This window comes from Carassius carassius, chromosome 31 (assembly GCF_963082965.1).
Source record: "Carassius carassius chromosome 31, fCarCar2.1, whole genome shotgun sequence".
Classification (NCBI taxonomy): domain Eukaryota; kingdom Metazoa; phylum Chordata; class Actinopteri; order Cypriniformes; family Cyprinidae; genus Carassius; species Carassius carassius.
This window is the reverse complement of record NC_081785.1, coordinates 27,192,989-27,216,060: the sequence shown is the minus strand read 5'-3', so window position 1 is coordinate 27,216,060 and position 23,072 is coordinate 27,192,989. Positions and strand designations below refer to the sequence as shown.

At 38.1% G+C, this 23,072-nt stretch overlaps 2 protein-coding genes across 5 annotated transcripts in view; both read left to right on the top strand.

The window, feature by feature from the left end:
• The first annotated feature begins 5,445 nt into the window (after positions 1–5,445).
• LOC132111819 (cytochrome c oxidase subunit 7A2, mitochondrial-like) lies at positions 5,446–7,953 on the top strand. The gene is made up of 4 exons (XM_059519431.1): positions 5,446–5,602; positions 6,145–6,234; positions 6,758–6,842; positions 7,744–7,953. The coding sequence occupies exons 1-4, from the start codon at positions 5,585–5,587 to the stop codon at positions 7,800–7,802; spliced, it is 252 nt and encodes an 83-aa protein (XP_059375414.1). The 5' UTR covers positions 5,446–5,584; the 3' UTR covers positions 7,803–7,953.
• Positions 7,954–8,973: 1,020 nt separating this feature from the next.
• The window catches only part of LOC132111818 (collagen alpha-1(XII) chain-like), a 73,758-nt gene continuing 59,659 nt past the window's right edge, over positions 8,974–23,072 (top strand). For 3 of the 4 annotated variants that reach the window (XM_059519427.1, XM_059519430.1, XM_059519428.1), the window contains exons 1-13: positions 8,974–9,086; positions 9,692–9,793; positions 13,835–13,951; positions 14,035–14,175; positions 14,721–14,771; positions 15,489–15,752; positions 15,997–16,161; positions 16,254–16,427; positions 16,548–16,838; positions 17,845–18,447; positions 19,064–19,342; positions 19,432–19,704; positions 19,804–20,073. In XM_059519427.1, the coding sequence (XP_059375410.1) occupies positions 9,724–9,793; positions 13,835–13,951; positions 14,035–14,175; positions 14,721–14,771; positions 15,489–15,752; positions 15,997–16,161; positions 16,254–16,427; positions 16,548–16,838; positions 17,845–18,447; positions 19,064–19,342; positions 19,432–19,704; positions 19,804–20,073 (2,698 nt within the window). In that variant the 5' untranslated portion in view covers positions 8,974–9,086; positions 9,692–9,723. The remainder of the gene's footprint in view (positions 9,087–9,691; positions 9,794–13,834; positions 13,952–14,034; positions 14,176–14,720; positions 14,772–15,488; positions 15,753–15,996; positions 16,162–16,253; positions 16,428–16,547; positions 16,839–17,844; positions 18,448–19,063; positions 19,343–19,431; positions 19,705–19,803; positions 20,074–23,072) is intronic. The other variant, XM_059519429.1, reaches the window with a different exon arrangement.

Genomic DNA, 23,072 nt, shown 5'->3' with positions numbered 1-23,072 from the left:
AAGTGTTATAATTGTGGTAAAATTGGACATGTGAGAAGAGTGTGTAGAATGGAACCACAAGAAAAGGCTGTTGATAAAGACAAGAAATTTTGGAAATGGGGGAGAGGAAATCAATCAAAGAGGGCTAATTATCTTCAAGAAGAGGAGGAAGATCAATCTGAAGACGTTTTCACCATGTATAGTATAGAGACACCACAGCCCCATGTACCCCCCATGACACAGACACTGGTTGTAAATGAATGCCCTGTAAAGTTTGAAATTGACACTGGATGTAGCGTGACTGTCTTATCACAGATGGAGTATGGCAAATTAGAAGCTAAGAAAAACTTGCCTAAACTTAAAACAAGCTCTCTCAGTTTAAAAACATACACCGGACAGTCAGTGCACGTTCTGGGTACCATCAAGGTTAAAGTCAAACAAAAAGGGCTTATCAAAGAACTCACAGCAGTGGTGGTAGCAGGATCTGGGCCTAATTTACTGGGAAGATCATGGCTCACAGAGCTGGAACTCAGCTGGGAAAAAGTGACAAAAATTAAAGACAGTTCAGAGTTGTTACAAGATATCCTAAGGAAACATGAAATGGTTTTCAAAGAGGAACTGGGAACATTAAAAGGAGCCACTGCTAAGATTTATGTACCAAGTAATGCAAAGCCTCATTTTTTTAAGTCAAGGTCACTACCTTTTGCTATGAGAGAGAAAGTTGAAGTCGAACTGGATCGTCTGATTAAAGATCATATTATAGAGCCTGTGAAATTTTCAGAGTGGGCAGCACCTGTTGTGCCTGTTTTAAAACCAGATGGGTCAGTAAGACTTTGAGGAGATTACAGAGTAACCATTAACAGAGAGTCGTCACTGGAGCAGTATCCCATTCCTCGGATGGAGGACATGTTTGCAGTTTTAGCTGGAGGTGAAAAATTCAGCAAGTTAGATATGAGTCATGCATATCAACAGATTCTGTTGGATAAGACATCACAGCCGTATGTGACCGTGAATACACATAAAGGGTTGTTCACTTACACCAGATTACCTTTTGGAGTTAGTTCCAGTCCAGCAATCTTCCAGAGGACCATGGAAGGAGTCCTGAAAAATATTCCGAAGGTCACTGTATATCTGGATGATATCTTGCTGACAGGACGAGATGATCAGGAGCATTTGAGGACACTGGATAAAGTGTTGCAGCGGCTGGAGGAGTATGGTTTGAGGTTGAAAAGGGGAAAGTGTAAATTCTTGGAAAAGGAAGTAATTTTCCTGGGACACAAAGTGGATGCCACTGGTATTCATCCAGTTCCCAAAAATTCAAGCAGTTCAAGAGGCACCAAGACCAACATCAGTAACAGAGCTGAAAGCCTATTTAGGACTGTTGAATTTTTATAACCGATTTCTGCCAAACCTCTCAACACTGCTGGCTCCATTACACCTGCTTTTGAAGAAGGAAGTCCCCTGGTGTTGGAAAGAGGAACAAGAGGAAGCCTTTAAAAAATCCAAAGAACTACTGCAGTCTAACCGTGTGTTAATCCACTATGATGAGGAAAAAGATCTAGTACTTTCTTGTGATGCCTCAGCATACGGTGTGGGAGCCGTGTTATCTCATCGGATGGTAGATGGAACGGAGAGACCCATTGGGTTTGTATCACGAACACTTACAGTAGCAGAAAAAAACTACTCGCAGCTGGAGAAGGAGGGTTTAGCTGTAGTGTTCGGGGTCAAGAAATTCCATAAATATCTGTATGGCCGTAAGTTTGTGATCTGTACAGACCATAAGCCTTTACTAAGTTTACTGAATGAACTCAAAGCTGTGCCACAGATGGTCTCTCAAAGAATTATGAGATGGGCAGTGATGTTGGGGGCATATGAGTATGTCATGTCTTACAGAGCTGGCAAGGACAATGGAAATGCCGATGCCCTCAGTCGTCTTCCGGTGCCAGAGATTCCAGAGAAAGAATCAAAGGAGGATTATGTTTTAATGCTGGACAGCATTATTAGTCCTTTGACGACATCCGAACAAATCAAGCATTGGACAAGTCGAGATCCTGTCCTTTCTAGAGTCCGTGAGTATGTTCTTAAAGGTTGCCCTAATCACAGTAATCTAAATGAGTTTGCCCCTTATAAACAGAGACAACAAGAGCTTAGTGTTCAAGACGGGTGTGTGCTGTGGGGAGCCCGCATCATCATTCCAGAACAAGGACGTTCGGGGTTGCTGAAACAGCTACATCAATCTCACCCAGGTATGTCGAGGATGAAAGGCCTGGCGCGGAGTTACTTGTGGTGGCCAAATTTAGATGCGGACATTGAGGCCAGAGTAAAAGATTGTACTGTGTGTCAAGAACAGAGAAAAGCCCCTGGGAGTGCACCACTCCATCCATGGGAGTGGCCACGACAGCCATGGAGAAGAGTGCATGTGGACTATGCTGGTCCATTCCTGGGGAAGATGTTTTTAATCTTAGTCGATGCCCATTCTAAGTGGATTGAGGCCTATCCCGTAAATTCAGCAACAACAGCGACTACTCTTGAGTGCCTCAGAAAGAGTTTCAGTACCCATGGCATTCCTGAAATGATGGTGTCTGATAATGCTCAATGCTTTGTAAGTGAAGCAAGCAAAGAATTTATGTCTAAGAATGGAATAACACATGTTACTTCAGCCCCGTATCATCCATCATCTAATGGTCTGGCTGAGCGGGCAGTTCAAACTTTTAAGGATCTCATGAAAAAAAGTTCTGGTACCACTGTGGATACCCAGTTGCATAGAGCATTGTTCAGTTATCGTATTACACCCCAGTCTACCACGGGATTGTCGCCTGCCGAAATGATGATGGGGAGGAAATTGCGGTGCACCTTAGACAAAATACACCCCGACTTCACCAGCAAAATTGAATTGAAACAAGTAGTTCAAAAAGAGCAACATGACCAACATGCAAAATCTCGCTATTTTGAAGTAGGAGATATGGTGTATACTAGGAATTTTGGATATGGACCAAAATGGGTGCAGGGAGTAATTCAGGATATCACAGGACCTGTATCCTATAAAGTAGCGATAGGAAGTGCCCAAGTAGTGCGACGTCATGTTGATCAATTATTCAGTCGACAACAAAAAGAGATGCTGACTAAAGACTTTGAAGATGCCTTGTGTGTTCAACCTTATGAGACTGATGTTGTGTCAATGGATGCTGATATTCAAATGCCAGAATCACTCAGTACGTCGACAACATTTGAGAAATGTTATGAGTTGAATGATGTAAAAAAAAAAAAAAAAAAAAAACAATATATATATATATATATATATATATATATATATATATATATATATATATATATATATATATATATAAAAAAAAAAAATCACTTTACAGTTGTTCTAAAAGATTTGGTGTCTTGAAGGAAGGATGGATGGCCTCTGAGTTAAGTGGAGGGGAAATGTTGTATGTTAAGGGTGGCATTGGGGTTGTCCAATAGGGGGCGGTGACGTACCATGTTTGTGGGCTGTAGCAGTGTTAAAAGCAGAGAAGAACATGCCGTGTGGTGTGTGCTTGTGTGTGTATATTGCTGGCTACAGAGATGAGTCCTAATAAAGAGAGACCATTCTGAAGTTCTGTTGTTTATGAGTTTTCCCTTGGAATCTACGATACAACACTGAGAGTGATTGAAATCTAGACTGTCAGTGAAAATGATCTTTGATAATGTAAATGTTATTTGCTCTCTTTCTGAACAATGAAAGATTAGTAGAAATATTTATATCACATTAACTTTCAATGTTAAATTCACATTTAATATAAAGTCAGTCGTATTAAAAATATGTTATGGCATGACACCTATATCTGTTACTTAAGTAAACAGACAGGGTTTTATAATAAATTACATAAATTGGAGTAAAGGCTGATGAAATATATACATTTATACACGCACACATACATTACATACATTTTATCTATATATCTAAATAAAAATAGGCTCAGTATATATGACCCAAAGTAACTAGTAACTAACTACTTGAGTAGATTTTTTATCCGATACTCTTTTACTCTTACTCAAGTAACTATTCAAGACTAGTACTTTTACTTTTACTTGAGTAAATATTTCTAGAAGTACTTTTACTTTTACTTGAGTACAGTTTTTGGGTACTCTACCCACCTCTGCTGTGGTATCACTTTAGAGTAGAGGGCAGCCATGAAACACACAGCTACGCTGCAATGTTAAGCGTTAATCAAAACGTGAAGCTACAATTTAAACATCGGCATCAGCACAAATCATAGCCACGTTAATAAGGTTTGTAATAAACCAAACCGTTTGTAAATTCGTCAAGAATTCAGCAAGTTACGAGCATTTTAGTTGGCTATGTCACTCACCTTCCGTCCACAGCAGCAGGGAGCAGCAGCGCAGTCTCCTGACCTAAGATGGCCGCCAAGTGACGACACAGCTGACTCCGCCTTGAGCCATCTAGCCTTTCTATACATATCTATGGCTGCAGCTGTCGAACAACGATCTTTTGAATCGGCTTTGGCCGCGACTCTGGAGGACTTGGAGTTAAGTTTCTCTTTAAGAAAAGAGCAAAGAACGGCACTTAAGTCATTTTTAAAAAAGGAAGATGCCGACTGGATACGTAACCTTCTTCGTTGCTCTGATTGGTTGTAGCGCTATCCTATTGCGTGCAGAGGGATTTTGAGAGACAGCCGTTTATCCCGCCCCTCGGAGTAAGCCTCGTCTATGGAGAGTTTCCAGAGTAAACATCTTGATGTAAGTCTGGCTGGCCAGGCTAATGCCAATTATCAGCAATAACATTAATTTTGATGCACTGTTAGTTTTGTGTGGTAGCTAAATGAATAAATATGCATACTAACACACGCACAAATTTCTCAATACAAACAAACAAACCAGGCATATGCATACCAATACCCACACACTTATAATAACATCATTTCAATTCAATGGGATATATATATAGTATTAATTTATATATATATATATATATATATATATATATATATATATATATATATATATATATATATATATATATATATATATATATATATATATATATATATATAAGCAAAAGTACGCATAAAAGCAAGTATTTTATTTATAGGTCAACCTTGAGAAAATGGTGCAATCAGAAGGAAAACATTAAAAAAAGAAAACCTCTGAACAACCCAGTGTATAAATTTATTCTTAAATTGCACTGGCATTGCGATAAAATGTGGTTTCGGTGGAGACATTTTTGTCATAAGATCTTTGAGTGTAATCATTTTTTGTAGGCCTACCTTATGTAAAACAGATTTATGAAAGCTAATGAGGGTGAAATATGAAAAGTTGTGACAAAATGTATGCAAAAATGTTATTGCCTAAGGATGGACACACCAGATAATGAACGTGAATCTTTTTGTCGAGTCATTTAAATGAACTTGAATCTGTCCGAACGAACCGATTCTCTGAAGAACCAGACCTCCCAAACGGTTCTGTCCGGTAGGCGGCAGTAACACGCCTCTCGCGGCTTATTCTGCGTCAGAGCCGAGCAGAAGAAGGAAGTGACATTTTCAAGTGTCCTTGTGCGGCTTCCTGAACACAGCGGGCTAAAGAAGAAATTATCACCATGTTTAGGCACTTAAGGGTGAGATTTAAGCTCGTTATGCCTGTCCTCGTTGCATTTATACGAAGAAATCGATCGATTGTCTTTTCATAACGCAGCTTGATTAGATATGAGCAGAATTAGCAGCGCCGTTAGCCTAGCAGCAGCGCTCGTGACATGACCTCCTGCTCATAACCAGGATATTGAGTGTTTATTTATTTATTTTTTTTAAATGTATATTTTAGTTTAGCTGTTGTAATAAATATACAAACACTCTAATAGTACATCAGTATGTAAAATCTTGTAATTATTTTAACCACTCTCTTTCAAGGTCGATACATCGCAGTTTCCTGGAAAGCTTTAACGTTACAAATTTTTTTTTTTTTTTAATTTTGGCGTTTATTGACATTATTATATACGTGTAGGTTGTTTATAGTATTTGAGGCTTTATGAAGGCATTATATATAATCTTATATAGGTCCAATGTGAACAGGTTTAATACTGCACATTAATTTCTGAATTGAGTGTTTTCTCTTATGAAGCTGAAATGTGTTAAACTCGCAGATGTGTTTTTGTGTTTGCAGACCCTGCAGCAGGTCTCCAGGAGGACCCTGTCCAGCTCTGCACCCAGACAGCTGGAGAATAAAGTCCCTGTCAAGCAGAAGATGTTTCAGGTCAGTCCTCTTCACTAGTTCTGATCGAATCCAGCCACAGATCTCTCTGATTCAGTTCCTCTTTGACACTCTAATGGTGCTGTTAAAGTTAAGACTGCAGTTTGTTCCCAGGTTCTGGACTGATGGTCCAGTGTGGATGAACAGATAAGTATGAGATGATTCGCTCCTAGGGTTCACTTGAATAGTAAGCTGTAATGACTAATCTCTGCATGTGCTGTCATGCTGAACATAGAGTCTGATTAAACCAGTAAAGCTTCACTTATAACTGCGATAGCACTGGCTTTGACGCTGGCACACTCTGCTCTGGTGATAAATGGAGGGTGTCTGTTATATTGTGCTATGTTTTGGTGGTCCTATCCATAGGAGTAAAACTGACCCAAACAAGCGTTTGCTAAAAACATAGTTTGCGTACTTTGAGTCCTTTTATTATGCAAATGCAGTTTTTATGCTTTACACTTGTGGCCACCCAAAAGTGCATTGTGTGTTGTATTAAATGCTAAGATGCTGTTTCTGTTTGTTTCAGGAAGACAATGGCATGCCGGTTCATTTGAAGGGAGGCGCGACAGATGCTCTCTTGTACAGGGCTACGATGGCTCTTACTGTCTTTGGTAAGCTAGAGATGTTTAGCTTGCCATTTTGGCGTCCATTTATAGTATTTTTACTTGAACTGACTTTAATTTGATTTATCTGGAATCTTGGGAATGAACAGTGTGGTTCATAGTATACTGATTAATAACTTAATAAATATTATTAAATAATATTACACAACATTTGCTTTGTTAATCTCTCTTGATCTCTTTAGGGCCTTGTAAAATTGTTTAAATTAATTAAAATAACAAATAAGATTTTAATGTTTCTCGATTGCGCCCCCCCCCCCCTTCACTTTTCCTTGATTCTGTTTTAATTATTAAATTTAATTATCAAAAATAATAATAATTAAAATATATATATTATTATTAATGGTTTTGCATTAAGTAAAATATATATATATAAATATAATATTTTTTATTATTATTTTAAGAATCAAATTAAAGTTTAACAATTTTATTTTTGGAAAAGAAAGTGAAATCCCAAAACATGGAAGAAAAATTGCGATATTCCTTAAAGTTGTAATGTTATTATTATAATAATTATTCATCTTGGAGAATGTTTTTGTGGGTCCTGCCATACTACTATGAACAGAAAAGAAACCCTAGATGTAGTTCATGCATGTTGTGTTATATGTTGAGTCGTGTGAAACTGAAGAAATATGCTGAATATAAAACATTCATACCTGTTCTCTGCAGTGCTGCTATATAGTGTACAGCTGTATTTGCAGATATAATGGAGAATGTATTAACAGCAGTACAGTTGTTTATAGTTACTCATCCCAGTGAATACCAGTAAATCCCAGAATCTTCATTTCAGTTAAATGTCTTTAAGTGTGTTCAAAGGTCATATTGTTTTCTACTCTGTACTCTTTTCAGTGTAAAGGTGTAGTGAATGTGTATTTGTCTCTTCTCTCCTCAGGGTGTGGTTATGTGCTGTATTCATTGATCGATGCAGCGCTGCCCAAGAAGAAGAACTGAACATGCCTCTCTATTCACGTGTCTGAGCTGTAAAGACCTGATCCTCAGAAAGATATCCTGCCTGTCAGTTATTTTCATTACAATGGATTCATATTTATTGATTGTAATGTAAAGCGCAATCATTGTGTAATAAAACTTTCCACTGTACTGGTAGTCTGTTATTGAAGTTTTCCTCTTAAATGTGTTTTCATTCCATTTATTTCTATTTCAAGTCACGATTCAGCTCAGATTGTTTCCATCCTGTGCATCTGACTGAAACATGTTATGGGAAATATTTCTAAAATGGATTGGTTCTATGCATTGGTTGTTGGTTGGATGTTGGAATGTGGGTGTGGCACTTGAAGGGGCGGGGTTTATGTGACCTCTACATCATCTGGTTATGACACTGATTAAATAGTTCAACAAATAAATGAAAATATTTATTTAAACATGTTCATGGATGAATCATGCACCGTAAGATCTATTACGTGCATTTAGAAAGCAGTGAATCTTCATTTCATGTTGATTTTAAAATATAAGTAGCCTACCTTTCAAACCAGCATCTTGTCTTGATCCCATTCTCAACTTTTTCTTGAACTGAAGGAGTCCTGAGTATGTATATGAACTCCATAATATGGTGGATAATCGTTCAGCTGTGTGTGTGACAATTATGTTCGAAACACTTTTCTGTGTTTTATGCCGAGGAATAGTAGCCAACAAATAGGCTAAATATTCCTTAATTAGTATTGTTAGAAATAATGAATTTTAGTAGTTAGATGTGAGAAAAACTGATCTTCTCTGGAAAAAAAACAATGTCTTTTGGAATAATTTCCCCTCAGAAATTGCTTGTACGTTTTATAAACAGTTATAAAGAAACAGTATTCGTCTGAAGTGTAGCCAGCGATCAAGCGGTCACGTGTCGACTTTTTTCCACAAGTATATCTAAACATGAGGTTTTAATACCATTACGCCAAATCGTTCTTTAAAGGAACTTAGCCTACATTTCACAAATAACTATATTTTATTCATTCTAATCTTTTCTCGAGTTAGTAATTGTGCCAATCTTTTCTAAACACAATCGATCTCGTTTAAAACAGTATTACATCGTTAAACGCCACAGCGCATCTGCATCCCTCTGATTTAAAAGAGGGAGCTCCATTCTTGAGGAGTTTCGTAAGAGTGTAGGGATTGGGAACAACCCCCTATTTAGAGTCAGGTTGAGCTCAGATTCCTCCCATTCACACCGAGGTTCCCTCACTGCTGGCTCTCCGTCTGTCTGCGGGGGACACTGACGGACTATTACAGGTCTGAATAAGATTTCTGCACTTCATTCAAACATTTCAGAAGATTTATTTAGATTTTGTGGGTGTTTTTGATGAACGTGTTCTGGGAGCTAAATTCACGTTAAATAGCTGTTACTCGGAAAGTTTTAATGTCTGAAATTTCTCACTGAGTTTGAGGTGATGTATGTGACGTTTAGAGGATTTCATCAAAATTTTGTAATTTATAAATGCATGTTTCTTTAGCTGTGCCAAATCTTTTCTTTTTATAGTTTTGATAAATACAAAGTTTTTTTAAACGTTTTGTTTATGTCTAGCAGAAATCACACTGAACTGATGATTAGGTTGGTCTATAGATGAATGGTTAGCGTTTTGACTGCGCTTGTATCAAACTGCACGAGGAGGCGCTCGTGAGCCGTCACGCGGATCACCGTGTCTCACTGAGAACTTATTGTAGATATTGATTCTGTTAAGTATCTAAGTGCCATTTACATGTTCAGTTGTTAAAATGATTTACTCTTATTTAGTAAAAAAATAAATAAAAACCCGGCACACCATGAATGCATTGGCATACTATGCAATTAGGTCTACTTCAGAAATAATGTTTTTTTCTTTCTTTTCTTTTTGTAGATTTATTAATGAGCTGCTGACTCTCTGTAAACATGAAGATCAGGCTGTCTTTGGCTGCCGCTGCACTCTTTGCTATATTACTGAAATCAGTAGAGGCTCAAGGTATAGTCCATTCTGTCTGCCTTTCTTCTATTCTTAAAATGTACAATTATTATTATTATTATTTTTAATATGTTGTTATTAATTGGACACCAATGATTTCATCATTTACTTTTGAATATCTTATATTAAATCGTGTTTACTACTTCTAGGCTAACTCAACTTATAATTGACTTCTACAGTTTATATAATTATGGAAAGCATGAAATAATTCTAATAAGCTGTTAAATTAAAATGATGTGTTCTGTTTTTGTATAAATGTTACTGTTCACTTTGTTTGTGATTCCATAGAGGTGTGTGCTTCTGCACATTCAGAGAATTACAAAAGACAAATCTATTTATACTTAAAACGTTTAGCATGAAAAACAGTCACACAATCTGCCATTTGTTGCGAGGCATGCCTCAGCAGTTCTGCAGACATGAGACACAGCTGTCTGGGACAGTCATCGCCTCTTCTATGAGTCAGTTATTGCCTAATGAATTACCATTAGTGTTGGTTTATTACAGGAGCCGGAATGAAAACTTTGTTACAAAGAAAAAAACTCATAAGTGTTCTTGCAGGGATTTAACTCTCTCAAGTTAAACTCCACTGTGGAGTTATCAAGAGTCAAAAGACATGCAACAAAACCACGGAGTTTGAAACCTTTTTGAGTTGCTATATCAGGGTTGCCAGATTGCAATTTTTTTCTTTTCAGCTGGAAACAGACTCAAAACCCTCACAGAGGGAAAGAAATCTAGCCTAATTGTTCCCCACGTCCAATCATAGTTGACAGCTGCTGGATTAAAACACTTAAATGCATATTGTCCTTAATTCTTTTATACAATTCTTCATACATGAAATTAAATCTCTGATATTCTCATTCAAGATGTATTATCAAAACAACCTTGGCAACCCTGAGCTAGATACACACATAAAACGTGCTTAAAATATAAAAAATACTTAAAATTTTTATTTTATGCTTTACTAAATGTGTTCCACAAGTAAAATGGATAAGTGTTTTCTACCGCATGATATAAAGTTGTCTTAGTTTAAGACGGATCTGTAATTAAAGTCCCCACACAGCATCAGTTTAGCCCACCGACAGCTGTCTCGAGCGAAAGGGATGTGATGTGAAAACGTGAGGATGGAGCTTGATTCAACTGGAAAACCAAATGGAAACACTCATTTTTTTTCTTTGTTGTGCGTGTTGTAACAGAATGGAAAGATGTAACATGAGAGGGCTGAATTAGTCCTCAGACAGCACAAAGACAAAGAGCCTTTTTAGGTTTCACGAAAACACTGAGTTGCAATCCATACGGAAAGTTCATCTGCAGTAATGTTTAATGTCAGCACATGTTGTGGAATTACTTTGGCATCTGCTCGGCTTCTCCGGGAGACTCCAACCTCTTTTCCGAACTGCCTGGCAACGGTGCTAGCCAGAAAGAATGCCTGACTGGCTGGAGGTTATTGACATGGGGCAGACTTCTCTCAGGGGGATGAGAGAAGTGCTCTCCTGATGGGCCTCCTCATCCTGAAGTTTCCAGAAACTCAACACGAGCCGACGTTTGTGTCACTTTCGTTATTAAACTGTCAACAGAGTCAACAAAGCTGTCAGGTTCCATTATTATAACAGTTGCTGAGCTCAGTGGTAGGTAGTGTTTCACACATCGTTTGCGTGCGCTGGTGCCGTGACACAAGATGCCTCATCTGTGAACCGTGAAGACTCATGGGTTCGGCCTGTTCGGACACATGAAGGGAATCAGCTCAGACCGCTTGAGTTTGACGTGTCAGGTTGGTGAGCATTCTTTTCCAGCAGGTCGTGTTGTTTGTGGTTTTCCTGCTGTGTTTCCTCCACCGTTTATTTTTGAATGATATTCTGCTGCTCTGGCCTCCACTCGATCCACTCACACTTCTTTCCACCCAAAACTTTCCTTTTTCTATGCGCATGTGACATTTTGCCACGTCCTCGTTATTTATCTGGCCCATCAATAGAATTAAGAACAGTAGTGCTTGGAAAAAGATGATCAAGGTTTCAACAGCAAAGATCTGCTCTTATAGATGATTATAAATCTATAGCAGACACTGTGGATCTTCATCGCCTTGTTGATGAAGAGAAGTAATAACTAGTTTACAAAACTCTTAAAAATAAAGGTTCTGATTTCTTGATTAAAATTCATATTCTGATGCTCAAACCACACAAAATACTGATTTGAAGAACCTGTAATGTATCGTAGCATCAAGAACTTTTTAAATCAAAAGAACGACAAAATTTCAAGTGACCTTTACTTTTAGTAGTGTGCTAAACACTATCTAAACTCTTAAACCTAAAGGTTATAAAAGGTTATTTATTGGCATTGATGATTCAACATTCTTGGAACTTTTTTTAATTGCACAAAAGGTTCTTTTTTTGTGGAAAAATTCTTCTTTAAATCAAATGTTATTCAAAGTAAAAAAAAATAGGTTCCTTTAAGAACTGCTCACTGCAAGGTTCTTTGGGGAACCAAATATGGTTGTTCTATGGGCATTTAGGAACCCTTATATTTAAGAGAGTAATATTGCGGTCACCTTGATTTTGCCAAGTAAGACATGTTCCTGGATCAATATCTTCTGATGATCCTGGATCAACATTATTGTCCAAAAATATAGACTTAACTCAATCCCTACCCCTAAACCTAACCCTACCCATAATTTATTCTTAAAATCAGTGGGAAATGATAACTGATTAACAAGAGTGTAGAAGCACCTAACTCTGATTTTAAACCTAAAACATATATTTTCAGAAAAGTTGTCTCTGTTCTGATTGGCTGATTGAAATGTTGTTCAAAGATCAACAAGGAAGTTGATCCAGGAACATGTTGTACTTGGTGAAATCATGCTCGCATAATATTACTTGCTGCTTTCTGCTGGTTAAATATTCTAATTCATTTCTGTAATATTACACATGTTTAATATCATCTCCATTTTGGATGACATTTCCTGTTTTTCCTATGCATTCTTTGCATTCAAGACATTATTTTGACAGCAGAGATTTACATCAATCATCAGCATTCATGCATGCAGATGTAACATGGATGTTGAGTATGTATCTGGACACCTTATCATCTTAGATCCCGCCTTCTGAGATGTGATCCATGACGGTTTGATGTAGATTGTGTGTCAGTAATGTCTATGACAGAATATCATTTAGAAATACATTTGTTGTGTTGTCCTTTGTGTTGTACATGGAAACAGTGTAATAAGTTGTTCACCCATGTACATGTGCATGACACTTTGACAACCAGATGAATGCAGATCGGTTTCCTCATATACATGCGTGATTTTTTAAAAATATATTATTATTTATTTTGAGTGTGTGTGTGTTCATTTTCCTTCATACCTCTAAATTAGAAGTTTTGTCTTGTCACATACACCTTCTGTTTGAAAAGGAACTACACAAAAGTCTGTCACGACAAGTTGTGTATTCTTTTTTTGAGATTTGCAATGGATACGTGCCTTCAGTAAAACTTGTTAGTACTCAAGCCCTGTTGGAATATATGCATATATACAAAGCGTATATATAACATATATGTATTTTTCTCTACTCCGGACAGAGCCATCTGGACATCTTTGACACCTCAAAAACTTGATTCCATTGTATAATCAATATTTTGGGAATGGAACATATGATTTCTTTTTGTCACCAGAGTTCTGTTTCCAGTGACAGGCATGCCTTGTATTGAACACATTCAGCATGTATTGGATGGTTTGTCGACGACATTTTGTTTGTGATAGGTCTTGAATTGCATTTAGTTCTGTGCTTGAGCTGCAGACCATGAGATTCCAGGTTTTGCAACTCAAGAAAAGGCCATTTGAACCGAAATGGCTTGCGTCACTCTCTTACGTCGTGTTTTGTCACCTTTACTGTTGGTTCTGTTTGTCTCGCCCAACAATAAACAACTAAACTTCAGTCCTGAAGTGTTTGTCGTTGGGATTGTTAAAATCATCTAATGTTTCTTCACAATTTATTCTTAATTCAGATATTAAAGTTTCTCATGATCTTGACTCTATTGACCTCTTGGTTGCAGTGGAGCCTCCTTCAGACTTGAAATTTAAAATCCTGAATGAAAACACAGTGCATATGTCATGGAGGAGGCCTTCGTCTCAGATACAGGGCTACAGAATACAAGTCATATCAGATACAGGTGCGTGATGTCAACAGCTGCATGTGTTTTGATCAGCTTCGAGGGACTTATCTTCTGACTTGATATGTTGTTATCTGTTCCAGATGATTTGAAAGATTTCAGTCTTCCTTCCTCGGCCACAGACACATCAATCACAGATTTAACTCCAGATGTAGACTATTCAGTGTCAATCAGTTCACATGATGGTGCTGAAGAAAGTATCCCTATCCTTGGACAAATAACAAGCAAGTGCACACAAGACATCCTCAATGTCTTTTTTTATTATTAGTTTTGTATTTTAAAACAAGCAACTATTAGCATTGCAAGTATGCATGGTAAGGGATTTGTTCATGTATTCAATTTTGGCATGAAACTTGGACATAAGTGAAATATCAAATCATGTGACTTATGTGATAAAGAAGAGATACAGACTTTTAGAAATGTAATTTTGCTTTTGAATGCACTTGCAAGAATTGTTTACATTTAATGTCTTAAAAAGATCAACTGGTTTAGCTATCAAGTAAAAACTAATAACGTGTTCCTTACAGCTTAAGTACATGTGACAGTACACATCTTTGTTATACATTTATTAATGTAAAAATATTTGCACAATAGTTAATTAATCATATATTGTAATTGTTTTGAAGCACCTTCTTCTGTTTAGTTTGTGATCTTCTAAGCAAAACTACAATACATTAGGTGTTGTTTGATTATCAGTTTTGATAAATCCATTTGCCAAAAGCAACTGTGAGCTTCCAAGACATAGGCCTAATATATTCTCCCATTACAGTTCAATCCAGCAACACAAGTGGAACAAGGAAGACACCGTCAGAGACTATCAGTGAGTATATTCATCAAACCATTTCTTCTTCATTCCAGATATTCGATTTTTCTTGCTTTTTGTCATCTGTGAAATAAAATTTTATTTTCAGTGTACTAGATCAAATTTATCCCTTTAAACTTCCTTTGCCTGACCACTGTAGACTTGTTATTGGTTGCAAAAAGAAAGAACGCTCAAGGTTATGATTGGCAATGTAAAAATTGCCTTTAATTAAAAGCATTAAAATAGAATCAGAGCTCATAAAACATTTAACTTCGTGCTGATAGAAATGGCTGGTATAATACAAAGAGGGAGCTCAGAGGCCTTTTCTGTCCTCATTCATTGACCCTCACACACTCAGACATCACATTTTAAACTAGTGGAAAGGATTATGGTCCTGATACAATTTAACTTCTTGTGAGTCCAAATACTGAGTACCGCTGCCAAAACAAATACAATTGAAATTCCAGAAAACCGGTTCTCAAGATATACATTTCGCAATAAAGTTTTGGAGTCATCTTAAGAAACAGAAATAAGTTTATTGAAGATTTCAATTACTTTTGGACTTTTTTGTGTAGTTGCAAAATAAACAAATGCATAAATAGTCAAATTTTTTTTTTTAAATGTCCATTAATGTGTCAAAACAAATAAGTAAAATGACAAAGACTGTAGTAGATCATATGATGTCATACTATTATATGACTTTCTCTAATGCCTCTTCATTTCCTTGTCATGCAGAGTGTTCAGTGAGTGCTATAGCGGATCTGGTTTTCCTGGTAGATGGCTCTTGGAGCGTGGGAAGAGAAAACTTTAAATACATCCGGAGTTTCATTTGGGCCATGACAGGAGCCTTTGACATAGGAGAGGATAAGACCAGGGTGGCTGTTGTACAGTACAGCTCAGATACCAGGACAGAGTTCAACCTGAACCAGTATTACAGGCGGCCTGATGTCCTACGAGCCATTAAAAATCTGCCCTACAAGGGTGGTAATACCATGACAGGTGTGTAAAAGATTTAAGATTTACCATAATTTGGACTTGTTTCTGTATCGACATCCTTGTTGGTCCCGGAAGAACCCTACTCAACATTACACATCCAATCAGGGTTTGGGCATTGTGAAAGTTGTATGGATATGGTTTGGTTTGGAACCAAATAGTGTGAACAGCATTCTTATCAATCTATCATGCAGTAACATGAAAACGGAATGTATGAATTTGTATCTTGGATTCTTACACGCTCAACCAGGTGATGCAATGGACTATCTGGTGAAAAACACTTTCACTGTGTCGGCTGGAGCCAGGAAAGGGTACCCAAAAGTAGCCATGATCATCACGGATGGAAAATCACAAGACCCAGTTGGGGAGTACGCCGAACGGCTGAGAAACACTGGAGTAGAGATCTTTGTCCTGGGTAAGTGTCTACACATCTGTTGAACATGTTTTTGATCTTCATAATCCAAAACTGTATGGAACACTATTTCAAGCCACAGTTTATGTCTTCAGGTATCAAAGGAGCAGATGAGGATGAGTTAAGGGAGATGGCCTCCACTCCCCACAGCAAGCATATCTATAATGTCCCAAACTTTGACATTATCAATCAGGTGCAGAAGGAGCTCATCACTCAGGTGTGCTCTGGTGTGGAGGAGCAGCTCAATTTCCTTGCAAGCGGTCAGGAAGGTACTGCCCATGCACACATAATCCCACTAAATTCACAGAGAATTGACCAGTTATTGGAAGATTTATAAATCATAAATATCTTTAAATTATAAGTATCTTTTATGTCCTTTTTTACCCCAGTTGTTGAACCAGCTACGGAACTCAGAGTAACTGACATCTCCTCCAAATCCATGAGAATCACGTGGCATTCGTCTCCTGGTGACATCACAGGCTATAAGCTGCAGGTCTTCCCCATGATTGCTGCTGCTAAAAAGCAGGAGCTCTACATGGGGCCCACATTCACTGTGGCCAATGTCAGAGACCTGTCTCCTGAGACAGAGTATGATATCAGTCTGTTTGCCCTCAAAGGTCTGACCCCTAGTAAGCCACAAGTTGTCAGCGAGAAAACACAGCCTGTGAAGGTGTCTACAGGTAAGATGCTAACAACTCATTTCGATCATGTTTCCAAGGCCCTGTTTATACCTGGTATTAAGATGCATTCTGGTCAGTCTGATCATAAGTAGACAAGGGAAACACATTTCCATTTACACCTTTTTTTTTAATCCAAAACTTTTTTCCACTTTCAACCATTCCTGTCCTGATTTTGAGGGGGGGGGGGGAAGGGGGGTTATGGGCAATTGTATATATGGTCTTTCTCTTATCTTTTGATCTAATATTGTAAAATAAACTTGCACAATTTACAAAAGAACTTCAGAGATCAGCAGCTTTAAAATCTACTGGTACGACAGCATTGAGCTTTTGTTGCCTTAGAACATTTCAAATGGCAAAATTTACATCCTGTCTGGCTAACACATCCTGCAGTGTTGTAGAATTAGGTCAGCAGGCAGAGAAGACAGTCTTTTCACATAAGTGTCCAGTATAAGAACAATCCAGTCTAATGTGTTTTTTACTACCTCAAAGTTGACAAGCTCAAAACATTTTACACACCGTTCACATCTGTATTTAGTGTTGTCCTCTTGTGATTGGATCGACAAAAACACTTCTTAATATCAGGTGTAAACAGGTCAGGTGTCCAAAGTATTCAATCACAGTGCACTAAGTTTGAGTGCAGAGAGGTATGAAAGAGATCTGAGCACTACAAAATATTCCTTGAATTGTGTTGATCAAGGATGCAACTGTTCATGTATCACCTTCTTATGGGGACTGAATCAACAACCTTTGAGTTGCCAGCCTAAATCTTTAGCCATCTTATTATAGGATGGAATATACTACATGACTTATCTGAGTTAGTGTTGAGTCCCCCAGACTGTAAACCATTGCAAAAATAATGGCAAAAGTTGTGTAGTGTGTCACCGTATCCATAGTTTATCTATGTACTGGTACTTGTTGATATCTGTTTACCCTCAAAATGTAAAATAATTATATTTAAAATTTCCAAACAGACAGGTTGTTAAGTCTTGTGTTTTGTCCCCTATAGAGTGCTCCCTAGAAGTCGAGGTCCAAGCCGATATTGTCCTATTGGTCGATGGCTCGTACAGTATAGGACTGGCTAACTTTGCTAAAGTTAGATCCTTCCTTGAAGTGCTCGTTAATTCTTTTGACATTGGACTCGACAAAGTGCAGATCAGCTTGGTTCAGTACAGCCGGGATCCTCACACTGAGTTTGCCCTGAATAAGCACCGTGACAATGCAGCTGTGCTCAGTGCAGTACGCACCTTCCCCTACCGTGGAGGCTCCACCAACACTGGCAAGGCCATGACCTATGTAAGGGAAAAGATCTTCATTCCAGCCCGTGGTGCTCGTGATAACGTGCCCCGAGTCATGGTGCTCATCACAGACGGCAAGTCCTCAGATTCTTTCAAAAACCCTGCCAACAAACTAAGGGATGCAGACGTGGAGATTTTCGCCGTGGGAGTCAAGGACGCCGTGCGCTCCGAGCTGGAGGCGATTGCCAATGTTCCTGCTGATAGCCATGTGTTTGAGGTGGAAGACTTTGATTCTTTTCAGCGGATCTCCAAGGAACTAACCACATCCATCTGCCTAAGAATTGAGCAGGAGCTCCATAACATCAAGAAAAGAAGTATGTGCTACCTTCAATTATATTCTTTTATTGAATTTTCTGTCATTTCTATTCATGTTTATGTGAGCGAGATTTATGGAGAGCTTAAAATGCTTTCCAAGTAGGACATGTTTCTGGATCAAGAGTCTTGATGGACCTGGAATCCACCATAAAATTTTATGAATGAAGAAAGGTTAGGGCCAGGGTTAGGAACTTCAGTTCAGTTCAGTCTTATCAGCCTATCTATTCCCTATGATAAGCGGTTTACTCTGGGTAGTTAGTTAAGGATAGGTTTCAGACTATGTTTTATTTGATGTATTTAATGATGTTCCAGGATCAACAAAAATTCATATCACACACAGGCTCTGGAAACATCTGTTGAGGACAGATTATATATAATAAACAATAAATAATCAACATCTCAACATCATCATAATCAATACTAAATTGTTGGAATACACCACATATTTCAATTGTATTATTGTGTTAACTCCTGTATATTTAGAATGTATTGCTAAAGGTTCTCTTGGAGCAAATCTGCAAGTAAGATCAAACATCTTTATTGAAAGCCAGATGATACACTTTCAAGAAAATAAACATGGGAAATGTGATTATAGTGATGTGTTCTGTCATACAGGTTTGGTTCCACCAAAGTCGCTAAGCTTCTCTGAGGTCACCTCAAGAAGCTTCAGGACCTCGTGGATTTCTGACGGAGAGGATATCCTGTCTTTTCTGGTGCGCTTCAGGCCAGCGGCTGACATAACTGGAGACTACATCTCTTTGGTGGTTCCTCATGACACCTCCTCTACGATTTTGCCCAATCTCATGCCCCTGACCACTTATGAGGTTAACGTCATCGCCCAGTATGATAAAGGAGACAGTTTTCCCTTAATAGGGGAGGAGACGACTTTAGAAGGTATTTAATGATAGTCAAAGTCGTTTATCACTGACATATTCAGCTTTGTTTGCATATGACTGATAACACGCACTGCTCTCGCATTTCAGAATTAGGCTCTGTCCGTAACCTCGTGGTGAGTGAAGAGACTGTAGACAGTTTCCGCGTGTCGTGGAGAGCCGCTCCAGGAGCAGTGCTGAGGTACAGACTGTTGTATGAGCCAGTGGGTGGAGGAAATAAACTGGAAGCACAAACTGATGGGAGTCAGGTCACCATTGTGCTCCATGAACTGCTACCCGTCACAACCTACCGTGTCACAGTGTACCCTGAGTATGCAAGTGGAGCGGGTCCTTCCATGGACACTGAAGGAACCACTAAAGAAGGTCAGCACTGTCGGAAGTTTTGTTGTTTTTACTTATGATTATGTTCTCTTGAAATTCAAAAACGAATTAATTAATGCCATATTTATTATTCTTTCTAAGTTCGGGGCTCTCCACGTGACCTGAGGGTCTTCAACGAGACCGTGTCCAGCATGAGGGTCTCATGGCGGGCAGCTCCAGGCAATGTGCTTCAATATCATGTGGCCTACAAATCTGATGGTGGGGAAATAAAAGAAATGTTTGTTAAAGGAGACACAACAACTGCTTTGCTGAAAAATTTGTCACCGGACACCGAGTATGAGCTCTTCGTTAGTGCTCGTTACACCTCTGGACTTGGAGCGCCACTGATGGGAACAGGCACCACTCTGGAAGGTATATATATATATAATTAAATAACAAAAAATAAATATTAAACTGTAACTATGCTTCCACTATTGGAGCTTACTGACTGGTTTAAGAATAAACCACCAATTTATATTTTTGCTGCATATGCTACAGAACAACAAGTTCAAACATGCATAAATGGCTGTCGACAAGGTCAACAAAGATTTGCGCTCATGCATTATTTTAATGTGCTTTCGCGTTACATTTATGTGCTCTTGCTGCTGCTTCTGCACCACACACATACTGTATACACACTGCAAACGGAGTAGGCCTATGTGTGAACCTGTATAAATCTATTTCAACACCTGAGGCACCGCTACAATTAATGAGCTCTATGAACAATGCATGGCAAAAAAGAAAAAAGTCCCTGGACAGGGGATTTATTTATATATATATATATATTTTTTATTATTTATATTTATATATTTTTTTTTAGAAATTTTGTTACACCTTTACTAAAGTGATTATTTTGACTTATGTCTGTTCTAGAGATGTTACAACTTTTTGATAAAGCTCTAATTGGTTAAATACAAACTGATGGGTGATGGGTGGTTTAAGACACCATGATGGTAGTCTGGACCAGTGGTTGACCTACACTGCTTTTTCAATAATAGATGCAGATAACCTAAAGCCAGTTTGGCTACTATGAGAATGCCAATCTATATGATATAATACACATATTGCTGACACAATATTTTATCAAAAGTCTCTCAAAATGGTTTAAAAAAAAAAGGGCTGTCAGAAAATGCTATCAAATTCTCAAAATATGATCATTTACAAATATTGGCACATACAGAACTTTATGGCAAAGTGTTAAAGGGAAACCGTAATACTAACTGCTACCCTAATTGTTTTTTGCACACTTCTATATCACACTCTTAACAGAGTAATGACGTACAGAGTACCTAAAATACTTGATGTCTGTCAGTGTGAAGTGAACTCTGTAATTTTAGGGACCAAATGGATGACCTTTTAGATGTGTCATCTAATGACTGATCTCACTGTGTGGATTCCCACACGCTCTGGGTTTATACATTTGGTGTGTGGGCAGCAGACAAATTAGCTGAGTTTGTAAAAATGTCCTCACTAATGCTTAGCATTGCAAGAAGAGTGAATGGAAACAAAACCTTGAAAGATATTGGTTTGGATTCATCTTTTCTAGTGTCTAACTGTGGTCTAGTAATCAGAATTTGGGGGTTTTAACTTAAATCATACAGTGTATAGTTCTGTTCTGTTCTAACTTTTCTAAAGTTACTAATTTAAAAACCACATCATGTCGATATATAGATTACATACTCTTTGGAGACTGTGCTGGATTTTTAGTGATTGCTAGTTATTTGTGTCCTGTTGCTGTCTGGCTTACACGAGTGGTCTCAAACCACTAAGAGCCAATTTCTGTCAAACATAAAAAAATGCTTCCTTTTTTGTGAAGTGCATGTCTCTCTCAGTATTCTCTTGATAAAAAGCATATCAGACCTATCATTAATGTGTGGGCTTGTTGAATATTAGCCACCGCCAAACAATTTCATCCAAGATTTTTAGCTTGAAAATAAATGCCCAATAATTACTGCATGTCTTTCTTCGGAAGTATTTCAAGCAGTGTCATATTAAAATGACCAATTACAGCATCTAACCGGGACCGCTAATGACTGTCCTCCTCTCATTATACAAAAGCACATATTTCAGAGGCTTGTCATTATGTATGCTGACTCTAGCCGCCTTTCGATGAAGAGTTAAAGGAAACGTGACACATTTTTGGCCGATGACAAGGCGTTTCCAAACTGAGCTGCGTTTAACTCCATATCCTGGAGCATAACACAGCTTTCTTTGTTTTAGCCCCCAGAAAAGTGCACTGTGGGGCCAAACTCAGTCAAGGCAATTAGGAAGTGACCTTAAACGAGGGCTTTAGGGACCGACCAGCTTACACTGCATCTCCTCTTTAGCCTATTAAATGGAATTGTTAAAAATACCATTACAAATGTTGGCTCGCATGGCTTCTTAATTCAAAAATGTAAACTTATTTTTCTAAATCCGCCAGTTTTGTCGGGGGGTCTCAGAGCGTCTTTGTGTTTTCACATCTGGTGAATGTGGTTGCAGTCAGCATGAGTTTTGTCTCATGATAGTTTTTGTGGAAAAATGGGCTTGGGCTGTGAGATCTTTGTCAGCACCAGATTGTCTCTCAACCAAGACTTCTGCCCTGTTTTACTGAATATGAGCTGAAATCTGTGAGAAGAGAGAGAACAGACCTCATTTTCTCATCAAGCGCTGTCAAGTTAGATCCCAGGCAAATTTTGCAAATCTTAATCAGTGTGCTATTTGAGATTATCCAAGTGTAAGTCATGCAAGATAGTTTGAGATGTTTTTGTCCATTTTGTATGGCAGTTGTTCAAAAGGACGTTCAAAATGTTCTTTACCAATGTGTTCTCAGTTTGTGACCACCCCACTGGTTTATTACCTCTTAAAGATCGATTTCTTAGACTGTTTGCTTTTTCTGAATGTGGCCACCGATGAGAAGATCCAGAAATTAGCTCTACATGAAGTCCATATGGAACAGCTACAAAGAGGAAATCAATAGAAATTGGTGCTAAATTTTTAATTACGAAGATCTATGTTTGTTTTTGTAAGTGGGCACCTATGACCAGAGGCTCAAACTTTGGCTGGTTCGATTTAGTCCCTGCTGTTATGTGCTGAAACTGCACAAAGAAAATGTAGTCATGTAAGCAACATGTAAAATGTTACAGTATACTAAGGTATACGTCTAGTTCTGACTTCCTGTATGGTTTGAATGAGGATGAATATGTCTGTAATATGCATGAGATGGTTAGTCAAAGGCAGGGTACCGTGCAGGCAAGTGGGCAAGTTCAAGTCGCTCTTTTCCTGACCCTGTTCTCCACTGCCTACTGTGTAGCCTGGCATCATCCTATCAAAATATAGACAAAAGCCCCCAAAAAAGGTAGGTAGTCAGACCTTTTGTCAAGAGAATGTGA